The sequence below is a fragment of the Drosophila persimilis genome, unplaced genomic scaffold, assembly GCF_003286085.1.
Source record: "Drosophila persimilis strain 14011-0111.01,24,50 unplaced genomic scaffold, DperRS2 tig00000191-arrow-pilon, whole genome shotgun sequence".
NCBI lineage: Eukaryota > Metazoa > Arthropoda > Insecta > Diptera > Drosophilidae > Drosophila > Drosophila persimilis.
Window position 1 is genome coordinate 13,618,868 of NW_020825298.1, and position 14,752 is coordinate 13,633,619.

A 14,752-nucleotide genomic window follows, 5' to 3' on the forward strand; every position below is an offset into this window, starting at 1 on the left:
TCTTGCGCCACCGAAGTGGCGACCATATGCTTGGGCAACTCTTGTGGCCGTGAAACGTTTGAGGGCGTCCAAGAATGCAACCCTCAGATCCTTCAGCAGGTCTAGCCAGGCTGTCTTCAAGGCGAATCAAATAAATATGGCTTGTAGCACTTCTGTCGGGCCTTGTTGCGTACATCTGTCTTGTAGTAGAGGGGTCCACAGTAATCTATACCTGTGACAGTTAATGCAGGTGACTTCTGCACCAGATCCTTTGGTAAATCTGCCATTATCAGCCATGCGCCGATTAAATAAAATAAATGGAATACAAAGTATTTAGAGAAATCAGTTTTTAATTATATTTGTCCAACACTTAAATTACATTTTTGACAAAGCTTTTATAGGAAGTATAGCTGATTTTCTAACCCAGATGATGGGGATCTGTTAATACTTTCGGCTATAAGAAATGCCAATTTGTGAGCGTATTGACATACAGCAGGCACGCGACAGGTTCCAGAAAAATTATAATACATATGGGTCATTTTGTAAGACAACATTTGCAGTTTATCGGCACTTAGTCCTATGTTATCATGTATAACATTGTAGTTAGTTGGCGATACCGTTCCCTGACGCACAGCTTGCGACACCAAAAAGAAGTCATACCGCTCAGGAAGCGTTATGACATCATCGACTACAGTACCAGGCACGGGATTTCGATTGTTGGTAAAGTACCGAGTATTGATTCGCTTAGCGACAACAATAAATGCCATTCGACAGCCGTCTTCTTTGCCTGCAGATTTATAAATCTCATCGAGTTTAGTTTTTAAAAACTTCACTTCAGTGTTAACGACCTGATGAAGTTGTCCATCACCCACACCATCACGGAAGAACAGAATTCTCTCTGGTAAAATACCGTGATGTTCCCGGAACGCTTTTAGGGCATATGTCATATTCATTGACATCTGATCCGACAGCTCTTGGCCTTTCATGTGTTCGTTTACTGAAGAAAAGTAGCGGTTCGATGATTTCATGTCCATCGTAGCCACAAGTGCACCGTACGACTTGTTTTTGTTCTTCGACGAATGACACACGTCAAAGCCAACAGTCATTAATCCGCGAAGAGGTAACTCTATCATCCATGGAGCGCCCATCAGTTTGGCGTTCATCTGAATAACCACTTTTGTGGCTATGGACATGAGACCAGCTGATTTTTCTTTTCTTGGAGCAATGGTTTTCAGAGTGACCACTTGTGATGGTACTGGTCGATCAACACAAGTGCGTTTTTTAATACAGCTATACCTGTTGATGATGTAAACTAATAAGAATCCACTTTTTACAAACTTACTTTACCCATACTTCTCTTCGTTTGGAGCCTTAAGCACTAGCATTATAATTTGCGGATCTTTCGCTACTGCATTATCGATCGATTGTGAGTATGTCCCATTGCGATCATCGGCTATTTTATCACTGCAATGAAATACAAGACTAAATGTATTTCTATCTATAATATTATATAGTTTTAAATAATACATACTATCGAGGCTCGGAAATAGTCATTTTCATCCCACTGGCAGCACGAATGCAGAGCTTTACAAACTCCTCAGTCTCCCGTAAATTACGCTGTGGAGTTATCACATACCACCTCTTAATGTCCACATGCGAGTACATTGAGTTGTTTCGGAATTCCATAGTCCAATCAGCACGGTTATCGCATACGAATCGCTTTTGATTGCCAAAAACTATTTTCTCAGGAAATAAAACGCGAGCTGGGATGTCCACCAAAGCTGTATCAAGTTCAATATTCCACGATTTTAACACATCCATGCTCTCTTTCGACGATTGCAAGCGCTTGTTGAATGCGCGCAGGCGTTCAATGCGACGGTCCGGATTCAATCTGGTAAACTCGCTCATTGCTTTCATTAATCTAATTTAAGAGTAACGAACCAATTTTGATATTAGAAATATTAACAACAAAAACTTTGAATAGAATAAAAGACATACTGAAAATTTGCTCGCATAGCATCAGTCATTCCAGTAGCTCGAGCCAATTCGGGAACTAGCATAATAAGCTGATCCGTGCCACCACGAATGTTTTTCTCGGTAGGTCGTGACACCACCAATGGCTGCTTATGGTCTCGAATTGTGATATTATATCTCTAAAAATCGAAATAGTAGAACAGTAAAATGATTTCTAAAATTAAACAAAAGATTAAATGCTATTTGCCTTAACATTGTACATTCCAATTTTTGTTGATCGCGTTTTGATGCTCTTTTATATAGGATCATTCTTTATGATTCAATATCTTCATGATTTTCGGTTGTAAACGGAAGAACATTTGCGTTGCTCATACATTAATAGTGTAACAAAACTAGGTGCTCAAGGGGCGAAACTCCAGGTGCACTTAAACTTGATTTGTATGTATTTTGTGTATTTTTGTACCGATGTAATAATACCTTTATGAAAACTTACCTTTTTATAATATTCCACATACGATATATCTCCATCTTTAGTGTTAAACTTACACAAGGGGTTCAATCCAAAGTCGACATCATCGATGCGATAGGTTTTATTGTTGTAATCAGTAAGACATATCATACCTGGGGAAGAGAATAAATGCGTAAATATACAACCATCAATAAGTTGTACCTGCTAAAAAGTATATCTATTGCTTTAGTAAGTGTTACGACTGCAGAGTTAGTTATGTTATCCTAAGTTATCCTAAGAAATAACCTACAGTCATACCTTTTGAGTTCCAATAGCTCGACTTAATCCTGAGCTTTTTCTAGTGATCCTATTGATACTGAGTAATAGATTGTCAGTGGCGCGATAACTCGCGGAGAATTGAGTCTTGCAGCAATCGGTGCCAGACCACGAACTATGTAAATGTTTTCGACTGCGCATTTTTAGTCTTGCCTTTTCACATCTACTAATATTTTGTGTATAACAAATGCAAATACGAGTCATTAATCTAATTGGTCGCACAGGGTTATGCACAAATTTATGTATATATGCATATGTAAATATGGAAAACTCACCCATTACTTGGCGTCGAAAAGCATCTTTAAAGTTGTCGGTATCCCGAATCGCCTCACTTAGGATGTCATACAAGGTATCCGTTCTCATTACCTTATGAACGACCTCGGCACACAATAATATATCAGACTCGTGTTGACGAATCGATGTTTGATATCCAGGCCACAATTCCACGCGGTAATTATTAAGTTTAATCTTTAGCAGAAATTAAAAAACAACATTTAAAAGCTTTTAAACATTAGCCCGTCGTTATTTTTCATTTGTAAAGATATTTCAAACATTATAATAATAATATAATAATAAGAATTGTGAAATTTGTGTTTTCCCTGATTTGATTTTTTTAAACTGTTCAAAAGGAACAGGCTGCTTACGCTACTGAAAATAATTACCGTCGCAGCAGCCAGCAATGAGCCAATGTTTTTAGATTAGTAATAGCAGCAGAAAAAACTTATTGCAAGTTGTCAATAACTAATAACATCTAGTTCGTTTTTTGACCCTCAAACACTTTTAAAGTTAGAGTCAAAATAAAAAGATGTTTACCAAAGTTTCGCATCCAAAATTATTTTTCAAAATTTTCTTCAAAATTAAATTTATATTTTCTTTGCTTTTGCATCCTTTAATGCGGAGAATGTTGGTGACGAGACTTCGAAGGTGACCTCATCATAACATTCGAGTAAAAAAAGCAATGCATACGATGATGGAAAGTCATTATGTTAGGGAGCCATTATGTTACAGCTTGGTAGGATTCGAATGCCGGTTTTTTTTACTATTCATGCAGATTTCAACTAGGTACACATAAGATTAAGATTGAGAGGCGTTAAGATTAAGATTTTTGGTTCACATTTACATATTAGAGCAATAAATACTGCTGCTGTAACAATATGAAAATCCATATAAAAATGGTATAAATATATAGTTACATGGCAAGTATATTATTTAAATTCATTTTTGTTAGTGCAAAGTGACGTACCTTCGCCTTAGCATCATAATAGTTACGGGATACAAGCTGGAGACTAAGACTCTCCATTGCTTTTCGTAAGAGAAGATTAAGCACTTGGAATTGTTGATTGTCAGCTGCTTCAACTAAACCAACATGCTTAATTTTGATGGTAATGTTCTCTCCTGCGTGATTTTTTGTCACTAATTCCTTGAAGTTGAACTGAGTTGTGCAGAATAAAATAGTTCCGTCGAAAATGTATCCACCCAATATGTTTTTATGTTCGTAAAGGTACCCACGACGGTAACGTGTGTTGTCGACTTCAGGTTCAAAATCAACCCGGTACTGGAAAATGGTCCAGCATGGACGTTTTAACAGCTTAAAATAATTGGTTTGGACATTTATTTTCGTGCCGCTAATTCCAGCTTTGGTTGTAAGTCCCTGAGGACGAGAGTGCACAACTTCAGTTATTAGGCGTCGTCCACGTACAGACCCACGAGGATCGCCTAGTAAGAAAAACATTGGAAATTAAAATAATCACAAAAAGAACAAAACCAATACCTTCAATGGCTTGAGCTTCAGTATCCTTAGACTTGGGTATGATCTCCGACGTTTTTAACGCGTCCGCTGGGGGGACAGGTTTATCCGGACGAGCCTCGTTAGAAGATTGCCCCTACAAAGCGATAAATTCGTATGTTTTTACATAAATGCTTATATTCTATACCAAATAACAGACAAAATAACACAAAATAGTTCAACAGGACAGGAGTTTTAGCTTCGTTAAAAAAGGCCAAAAAGGGTTTTTGCTCCGATGAAACACACATTTCTGGAGAGAACCAACTATAGAGCTTGAAATGAAGAACCGACAATATAGTGTTATTAATGTATGTTTTTTTATGGAAACACAGCTATGTTATCTATGGATACTTAAAAAAAAAAACTCATTTAAATATTTTAAAAAATTCGGGATAAAAGATGGTTTTTGATTTTATCAGGACAACAAAAATCGTGAATTCCTTGAATTTTTCCAATTCAATTATGTCCCTCCTTGATGAATTCTTCGGTTCAAACGCCTGTCTTAAAAAGGCATTGAGAATTTTTGACTGATATTGGTTGGAAAAGGTTATAAACAATAAGGAGGGCATACCAAATATTAATTTTTAGTTCAAAAGTAAACTAAAAACGGGGGGAACGTTGTGAGTTGCTGCTATGGCCGCAGCTCCATATTTATAGCCGATTACGTTGAACAACAAAAACTGTGTGAGAGAGGAAAAAATCTTGAAATTAAATGATCTGATCCAGATTCTCGAATCTGTCTCTATGATCTTGCGTTTTTGATTTTTTCGTATCTTCAAAATTGTGGATGAGACAGTTTTTCGCCCTATGTGGGGGAGGAAAGAGGCGTTGCAAAAGAAAACGTTTGAAACAAACTTGATTCAGTGTGATATAACAGGAGTCTGGGTACAAAATTTGGTTGCTCTAGATCTTAGTATCTGAGAGAACTAGGCATCAAACAAGACAGACAGACAAACCTGGCTCAATCGACTCGGCTATCGAAAACGCTTCCTTTCCCACTTTTTCCACAATCTAATATCCCACTATACTCTTTTTGAGTATTTGTACATGAATGCTACATAAATACTCTCACAGACTAGCTTTTCGACCGATCCAATTTGAACTCCATTCGCTTAGTTACATATGCATAAACCCAGCACATATGTATTAATAGGTTTGTGTTATGGTTTTAAACATCTTTAGAGACAGATATTATAACATAGCAGGCCAAGAAAACCACACCAATTCTATGCAAATTTCAGCACGACGGTTATCCTAAGCGCAATTATTCGGGATTGATCGAAGCATTGATCCAAAAGCATAAAATGGAAATACGTACATACATGCGTCCATTCAGTGGCTAAGTCAATTCTATAAAGAGCTAAGTAGGGGAAAACGTTAGGGGAAAATTATTCAACATAAAAACTTTCAAAAGATTTCATATATATGTATTTGCAAAAACAATATAATATTGTATATTTTTAGCACATGCAAAGTTATACAAACTTGAACATCAAAGTTTTCTAAAGACACATTCAAGACTTGGTGCACCAATTAAGCTGTTCAGTAAAAAAGCTGCAATATTATTCCGGTAACCATTTATATACATCACTTTTTTAACATGTTATATTTTTTACAACTGATTTAATACACAAATTAAAGTGAAATTACTTAATTACTGTGAATTTGAGTTCTGTATGTTTAAAAAAACGCGATGTGCAAACCATATATCAATACTGCCGGGAAAGGATATACATACATTGTATTTAATTTAGTTTTCTTACCAACTGCAGACCCAAGCCACGGTTTGCATCGTCCTTCTGTTTTGTTCCGCGCCCGCGTCCACGAGAATGCCCAGAATTTGTTGGTAAATCATTCATTTTCCGTTGAATAATTTCCGTCGTCCACCGTCAAAGTTTTAAAATTACCCAGGGCTGAATGCGCAAGTTTTACACTTCCTGTTGCTATCGATGTCAAAATATCGTTTACAGTTATTGGCTTTTTCAAAAATTAAATGATACTGTGGTCATACTGTAATACTGTTCAGGAACAGGTAGGATTGGAATGCTTTTTTTTGCAAATTACCTATAAATTCATATTCAATAATTCTACATAGGAAAACGAGACAGTCGTTTACATTTAAATTTAAAAAAGTTAAAAATGTAACTGATATTTATTTTGACAATAGGCTAATAACTTTTATCAGCAAAAAGAGAAGTGGTGAGACGCACACTTCACCGGAAAAAATATTCCAATGTGAATAATCGTAGAATGCTGCGCTTTGGTGTCTATGAAGTGATGGATTGGATTTTGGATTTTACTCAATATTGATTGATACATTTAAAAAAATGTGAATTCGCTGCCGACAAACATATCTTAGGCTAATAGAAGTTACCGTTAGCCGAGACTTCCTCATATTTTCTAGAATTTGTAAGAGGAATTTTCCGAAAAATGTCTTTGCGAAGCTAACTCAGGGATGATATTAAAATAAACCCGATAAGACATTGTTTCATATTTTTGTTTTAAATTAAAAATTGTTGCGGCGCAATATTTATTTTCTGCATTTTTAAAGTACAAAAAAACATATATGTAGATTTGTTTCTTTCCCACAAGAAGGGATTTATCCACTTTTATGGTGTTATTTTTGAATAAAGTCATTCATCCTATTTGGTTCTTTTGTCTTCAAAACATGCTATCTTCGTGGCGGATTCTATTGACAATAACATACTGGAAGGTAGTGTAATTTTGAGTTTTTCTCTTTCGTTTTTTTTTTTGTTTGACTTATTTCGCTAAAACCTTTTTTAACGCATGTTTGCATAATTTTTATAATATATTATCAACCTGTTTAAAATAAGGAAATAAATGTGTAATTATATTATTGTAATATTTTATATTTTGTGGTATAAATCAAACAAATAACAGCTTTCATTTTATTTCCCGCTCCCTAGTGTACAATTATACATAATTGTATAATTGCATCATGAACTGGCACATCTATATACTGTATGGTTAGTGGTATAATAGAACTGGAAATTGTCGGTATATTTACCGTATTTCTTATCGATAAGTCCGCGGTCACACTGTTTGTTTTGTTCTGAGTTTTTACGAAAAGCACGTTGGTTTATTCTGCAGATATGTCTAATCCTTACTTCGATGAATACGAAAATTTAGAGGAAAGTTTATTTATATAAATAATTAAAGAGCACATAAATTATAAGATTTTGTTTTTAGGTCCATGAGCTAATGTTGAAAGATCGACCCCGGCAGATAGCATACTGCAATGCCATTCTGGGCAACAAAGACATATTTAAAGATAAAGTTGTATTAGATGTTGGTGCTGGTACTGGGATACTTTCAGCTTTCTGTGCAAAGGCAGGAGCCCGGTTGGTCTATGCCGTAGAAGCGTCTAACGTAGCTACAAAAGTTGCTTTGGATCTAATGCAAGATAATGGTTTAACAAGCATTGTTAAAGTTATTCACTCTAGAGTAGAAGAATTGGTCCTTCCTGTTTCATCTGAGAAAGTTGATATTATTGTTTCCGAATGGATGGGGTTTTATTTACTCCATGAAGGTATGCTCGGTTCAGTTCTTCTGGCTAGGGACAAATTTCTGAAAGAAGATGGACTAATGTTTCCCACAGAGTGCACGATTTTTGTGGCACCTTGCTCTGTTCCATCTCTGTTTGATTATTGGCAGAATATTGATGGTATAAAAATGGATAGTTTTGCTAAAAAGCTGAGAACGCAAAAGTCGACTAGGCCAGAGATTACACAGTTGGATCCTAAAAATTTGCTACACGAGGGTGTCGTTCTTCATTGGATGAACTTGCTCGATGTGGATATGGCTGAACTTGAGGAAGTTCGTTTTAAGGATGTCGTTGCGGCACAAAGAGGGGGAAACCATCAAGGATTTTGCATATGGTTTGAGGTGCTATTTCCAGGCAATGAAGCCGTGATTCTTAGCACATCTCCTTTCGCCCCGGAAACGCATTGGAAGCAGTGTGTAGTAGTTCTACCACAAGACGCTTGCGAAACTGTTGATGAAAAATCACCAATAGCATTTCAAATCTCTATGACGCGCAGCGCAAGTGACATGCGGAAGTACAATTTGGAAGTCGAGCTTCTCGATCCGAATATCGAAGAACACCCCGTGCCATGTTCCTGCCATATGACTAAATGTATACTTACTGAAGCACACTTAAAAACTATAAATACATCGTGATTTTATAATTGTTGTGCGGAACATAATAAAGAGTAAACCAATTTATTTAAAACTCTTAATACAAATACAATATATATCTCAGTCAAATTTAACATCTATTAAATTTATTCTTAATTTTGCTCTTCTCAATTTAGTTAAAATTCATATTTTAAAACTAACCCAACAGCCGTTGCAATCTGCATTGTAGCTCTTTAAGACTCTGCTGTAATCGATTTGTGTCTGGCTTCTGATAACATATATTCAAGCAGGCAGCCACTATGTCCTGAGCCTTTCCAATAATTCGTCTCCTGTGAGAAGAGTATTGACAATTACGTTTTTAAATTTAAAAAAAGAAATATTTGCCAACCAAACATACTTTGAGCGGTACCAAATAGCATGGGCGTTGTCCGCAAGAAGAGATACCACACGAATTGCGGATTGGATTAAGTGCCACTCGTTGCCTTCATTTGCCCAGACACGTTCATTCATTGAAATCATTCTGAAAAAAGTTGAAAATGATTAACAAAACACGAAAACATCTTCTCGCTCCTACTGCACGAATAAAATAATACAACATACCTTGAGTAGTATTCAAGAATTAACTCCAGGTCAAGGTTCATGGTAACCAGTTTTTCTGGGACCGTTCCTTCGGGCATACGCAGCTGACAAGCTTTAATTTCCAGCTCCCTTATCAAAAAAGCGAATGGGAAGCAAGCTCCCGATTCAGCATATTCACGCACTAATAGTTCAATTTTGCTGAACAACCTGTTGGTGCGGTCCTGAATGGATCCTGGGTCTTCTACTAAGCTGCTGATTATGTTACCCCACACCGACTCTATAAGCAAGGGATCGTTGTGATGGGAGCAATTAAGTATCGACAATTGGCACTCCCAAAGATTAAAGGGCTCAGCAAAACGCTGGTATAATGGTGTGATTTCGTATAGTGAGTAATTTAATTCTTTTACGGCCATTGAGGCGTCTGGATTTTTTTGGGCCAACGCCGTCATATCAACAAGAACCGCTTTTTGAACTCGAGCTATTTCCAGCTGAAATTTGAAATTTAAAATAACAAAAAATAATTCAATGTCAATTTACGAGTGCATTCAAATGAACGTTACCTTGTCTTCTAGTTCCTTTAAGAATATCCCACTGGTTACAGAGGAGCCAACGTTCCCATTGCGCATACACATAACGGCCCTAACCAAATAGTCAATGCGTTGTTCCAGAGTTATGTTTTCACTGCGTGTCATTGCCAAATTATCCAAAATTTTTGCTGCCTGGGAATGGTATCCATTCTTCTCATAATACTTCCAAAGCAAATCGGTTAAAATGACATTATCCGGATTACGTGTTACACTTCGGCGCAAAAACTCTCCCAATGTTGGCTCTACCACTTCCAAAAGTTCAGTTAACATGTCATGAGCGAGCAACCATTCGTAGAGAGTCACATGAATTAAAGGGTCTTTTATTTGGAGAGTCTGGGCAGCAATTTTTGAAATTGATGGCTTCGATTTGTATTCAGCATTACAGCTTTCCCCAGGGTCTACATTAGATCCGGGAGTGTTGCAGAGATAATACGGTAATGTTTGATCTTGAATAGATGTATTATTACAGGTAGCCTGGTAGACGTGATCTAGCATAAGTTGCACCTCCTTGTAATAGTTCATCCTGAAATAATAATTTTGAGTTGCTCAGACTGATCTCAGATTCTTAATTTACTTACCGGGTGACAAAATATGAATAACCTTCACGGTCTTCAGGCGGCTCGTCGTTGTTATAGAAGTGAATTCCAACTTCCTCGGGATCGCTCTTTGATGCACAAATGGCTGTCAGTTCGACTACACCCTCGAAAAAGTCGACGGAAATAAAAAGTTGACAAATGCTATGCAGCGGCAATGTGGGTGCCGCTTCCTTGCACATTTGCAACGTTGTTCTCAACTTTTGTTTCTTCTCCACAGGTGAGGTGCAATTCTTAGCACTCATTAGAAGCTCTGTGGCCTTGTATGTAACAGCATCCTCATGCCTATACAGATTCGGGCATAGCTCACGTAAATTCTTTGACACTTCCGATACACCAGTTTTATCCTTGAGGTATAGATTGATCAGTGAAATTATTAAAAATGCGCACACTTCGGATCGTGTAAGCATCAAGTCGCGAAAGGTGCAACACCTCAGAACCTTCTGGTGCTCGGGACTAAGCTGCAGACAAAGGTGTTGAAATGAATGCGAATTCAGAATGCTCCACAGGGATATGACCTCACAGGCATGCTCTAGTAAAAAGTTCAAATTAGTGGACTCCAGATTTTTTGCTATTAAATAGAACATTAAATCTACACTTACTGACAAAAAGGTTCAAAGCTGAAAGCGACCGTTTTTCCTCAACCTGAGCCTGCTCCGTCATGCTCCTTTGATCCGACATGGGCAAATGGCTGTTGGCCATCAACATTGTTGTGTATCCATTCGTTTTGTCCAATTGACTGTCGAAAGGCACTCGGGTAGAGGCTACAAATTTAAAGAATATAAATTAGTTCGTTGGCGATTGTGACTAATTCCGATCAAATATTATTATACCGGATACTCAAAAACAGATTTGTGGTGAAAGTGAATGTGTGCACATCCACTTGATCAGCATCAATGGTCGAAACGAACTTGTTTCAGTGTGATATCATTGGCTATTAATGTTGACTAAGAATATATGTATATACATTCTGGGATCCGAAACGCTTCCTTCTGGATGTTGCACACATCAACTTTCACCAAAAATCGAACATGCCCCTTTACTCTTTGAGTAAGCTACTTACAGGAAATATCATGTACAGAATGCACTTCCAGAAAACTACGCAATGAACGTAGGTCGGACAATATGGATGCACAATCGCCTGGACCTAATTTGGTGCAGAAATTTTCATCAACACAATTGAGTTTCCAAATAGATCGCAACATCCGGGAGACATATAGGTATAGTCCGTCATGTTTTGACGAAAAAACTATCGCTGCATTTTCCTGACCAGGTGCCTGGGATGACTGCAAAATTCCAGCTGAAATTTATTATTAGTTAACTTTTAAGCTTTCACCAGTTTGTTGAGCGTACGTACCTTGACTTGTATGCTGATTGTACTGAAATGCGGCATATTGCGTAGAGGGGAGAGTTGATTTATTTTGCATTGGTGTCGACATGAACATGGGCAACCGCTCTGTCCCTATGGCTGAATTCGAAGACAATGTTTGATTGGGTAAGTTACGATTATTAGCATTCGAAAACTTTTGATTTTGAAAGCATGGTTCTCCGCCGTACAGCATAAAAGCCTGGGTGGCCCACAACGCTATATCGCCACCACGATATTTTTCAGAAGTGGCTATCAGTAAACACGTAGCACAGGCCTCGCGTTTATTTTGCGATTGGAAAAACATTTTTACTTCCTCATGATGCGGACCATTGCACGCCAACAAGATCTGCAGCAGTATGTCTGGCGATTTTAGCAACTCTATAATATGAGTGCCTTGGTTTGTTAGCAAAGCGACTCGGCGCGGGTTGCGTGCCTTGTATAAAGGGGAATTAAGAAGAGGCCTAGAGGGATCGTGTACCTCAGCTAAGCCCCAAACAATGCCATCCAAGCTTTCCAGAGCTGTTGATTCCACGAGATACGTGTGATTAACTGACGGTACAGAGCTAACCGACCACAATATGTCCTGATCTTGCTGTTGAGTCGTAATCATTAACATTGTTTCCTCCGAGTAGTGTGCTGCATGTACCTCCCTAGGTTTATTGGTTGTTGCGTTAGGTGTGTACCCCGGGGGAAGTCGAACATGGAGTAAGTAAAGTCCCTTCGGCGCGTCTACTCCCGCTGACAGTGGTGGCTGACCACTGCCGAAATATTCGGTTTGTGGGCAGGGTGTTGTTGCGTTAAAAGACTGTTGCGTATTCAGCGATGTGGTGGAGAAATACAGACGTACGCCGCACTGCGTAACAGCGACAAGGTGCAGCTTGTTTGATTCATCTTCGATAAGGGGACATATTGCCCTAACAGCTTTAAAAATAGATGGGTCAACAGTCCTAAAAACAATATGGTTTAGATATTTGTACAGAAATCCACATAAATCGAACATACGTAATCAAGCTGACTGCTTTGTTAGTAATATCACTTTGGGTGATCTTAGACAGTCTTCGCACATTTGCATAATTCGATCCGATATCCCAAGCCTCAATTGATCCATTTTCCGTTAGAATATATAGCAGTCTGCGACTATTGTCGATGGCAATAGTCTGGATGGGATCAACTTCCTATAAAATAAGAAAAAATCAATCGAGTGTTCAAATTTGTGTCAGCATTGCGTGCGTACCGAAAATACTCTGAGAAAACTCGGGACCATGTAAGAAACGAGATTTTGGGAGAGGTTTATCTTCTTGCAACGTTTTCCAAACCAGCTAGTTTCAGCCTGATAGAACACCTCATATAAGCAGCCATCACGACCACCTAAAAAAATGCGTCCGTCGTCTGTTCCTTTTATGACGCTGATTGATACATTGTCAGTTCCAATCACAAATATTGGCCTGTTCATTAGTTGCATTTCATTGTACGAATTCTCTCCAAATGTGACGCCCAAGACAATTACCTCTATAGGTGTCGTCAAAACTAAAAGATACATAACATCTTTCACAAAGACGTCAGGCTTCGGCTTTACCAATCCAACGCTCACAATCAAATGGCTTAACCCATCATAGTATGCAACATCTCGTGTTTGATTATATGTCCATATGTAAATCTCAGAATCAATGGTTAGCCAAGCGCGACCAATTTCAGGAAACAACCCCATGTTACAATGACATTTTACATCTGCGTGTTATATTTGTAATTGTATACCAGTTATCAATGTGAATAATGCCGCACTATACATACGCTTAAAGTGTTCCAGAATTTCATTTGGTATTGCAGATTTTGTGACAGTTCGCAGTTGTTTTAGGTTATGTGCATTATCTGATTTTAAGTATGCAAGGCTCTGGTAGTCGTAATCATTTAGGCCACTCATCGTGGGTCTACCATGCTGGCTAACACCTGTTAACTAAAATAGAAGCTTTATAAGATTTTGAAAGCTATATAACACCTTGTAACTCACTTCCAATAGACCAGGCTTTTGTCTGTCGAGATTATCGTGCCACTCCAGCATATTTCCTGCAGTTGATAAAAATTCAAACTGCGCGGGCGTAGCAGTCATTTTGTTTTGTAAATATTTATCTAGAAAGCACAAACTATACTGCTAAACGCGCAGCAACACAAATATATTAGAATGACGCTCAAAAAAGACCAATGCGAGGAGTAAAGCCGGCTGGTTATACCAACGCCACTAGAAACAGATCCCGCCTTTAATTAGCGATGATAGTTCGGAAGTTCGGTAGTTCGGCATACATCGAAAGTAATATAATCGTTTGTTTCCACTCTTAAAAATTTCCCATTCCAGAAACAATCGATAAGTGGAAATGGACTTGCGTTAAATTATCACTGGTAATACCAAGTTGTGTTGATGGGATAAATGTGCAATAAAATTGCTCCATAAGAATCCAAATCTAAAATTACTTAGATGCAGATTCCGTTGTTATTATTTGTATGATCGAACTGATAATAAATTTAGATGTCAGTTTAATTATGGTTTTTTATAACGGTTATGATGTGGTTATGATATGGGTATATTTGCTGCTCATGTATCTATATATATATTTTTGTTTTCCCAATATATTGAGAGACTGAAAAACTGACTGATAGATCAAAGTACAGTGGGGCCTATGCTCGATAAACTTTGAATAAATCAGCAAGTTTAGTCAGCTTATCTCCAGCAGGTATCAACAATCCCTTTTTCATTCGAAACACCTAAAGTCGCCCCAATCATTTTTTTGTTAATTTTTTTAATTCTTCAGAGGTAAATAAACCACTTTTTAGCTACTTATTCTATTAGTGTTCAGGTTCAGCTATTGTGTTTCGACATCGATAACAAACTCGCGGCAGTGTAATTGCCTGGTTAATAGCTTATTTAAAGTGACTCTATTAGACTGCAAT

General features: G+C 37.7%; 3 protein-coding genes across 4 annotated transcripts; 1 reads left to right on the forward strand and 2 right to left on the reverse strand.

Annotated features, from left to right (window-relative positions):
* Window positions 1-327: 327 nt before the first annotated feature.
* LOC113565804 (protein aubergine-like) lies at window positions 328-6,429 on the reverse strand. Of its 2 annotated transcripts, XM_026988973.1 has the most exons (10): window positions 6,287-6,429; window positions 4,509-4,620; window positions 3,981-4,453; window positions 3,013-3,205; window positions 2,447-2,574; window positions 1,978-2,132; window positions 1,511-1,900; window positions 1,333-1,443; window positions 828-1,275; window positions 593-766 (listed from the first exon to the last, which is right to left on the reverse strand). In XM_026988973.1, exons 1-10 carry the CDS (start codon window positions 6,380-6,382, stop codon window positions 668-670), a joined length of 2,205 nt encoding a protein of 734 aa, XP_026844774.1. In that variant the 5' UTR covers window positions 6,383-6,429; the 3' UTR covers window positions 593-667. The 2 variants fall into 2 exon arrangements, with proteins under 2 accessions (XP_026844773.1, XP_026844774.1); XM_026988972.1 differs by having other exon boundaries at window positions 328-1,275; window positions 6,287-6,428.
* A 1,202-nt stretch (window positions 6,430-7,631) lies between these two features.
* On the forward strand, window positions 7,632-8,788 carry LOC6589000 (probable protein arginine N-methyltransferase 6). Its single transcript, XM_002014286.2, has 2 exons — window positions 7,632-7,675; window positions 7,734-8,788. The coding sequence occupies exons 1-2, from the start codon at window positions 7,637-7,639 to the stop codon at window positions 8,721-8,723; spliced, it is 1,029 nt and encodes a 342-aa protein (XP_002014322.2). The 5' UTR covers window positions 7,632-7,636; the 3' UTR covers window positions 8,724-8,788.
* Window positions 8,732-14,097, reverse strand: LOC6588998 (nuclear pore complex protein Nup154). The gene is made up of 12 exons (XM_026988418.1): window positions 13,818-14,097; window positions 13,601-13,763; window positions 13,044-13,537; window positions 12,812-12,984; window positions 11,798-12,756; window positions 11,504-11,740; window positions 11,043-11,204; window positions 10,426-10,972; window positions 9,821-10,370; window positions 9,282-9,748; window positions 9,079-9,201; window positions 8,732-9,010 (listed from the first exon to the last, which is right to left on the reverse strand). Exons 1-12 carry the CDS (start codon window positions 13,914-13,916, stop codon window positions 8,878-8,880), a joined length of 4,107 nt encoding a protein of 1,368 aa, XP_026844219.1. The 5' UTR covers window positions 13,917-14,097; the 3' UTR covers window positions 8,732-8,877.
* Window positions 14,098-14,752: the final 655 nt, after the last annotated feature.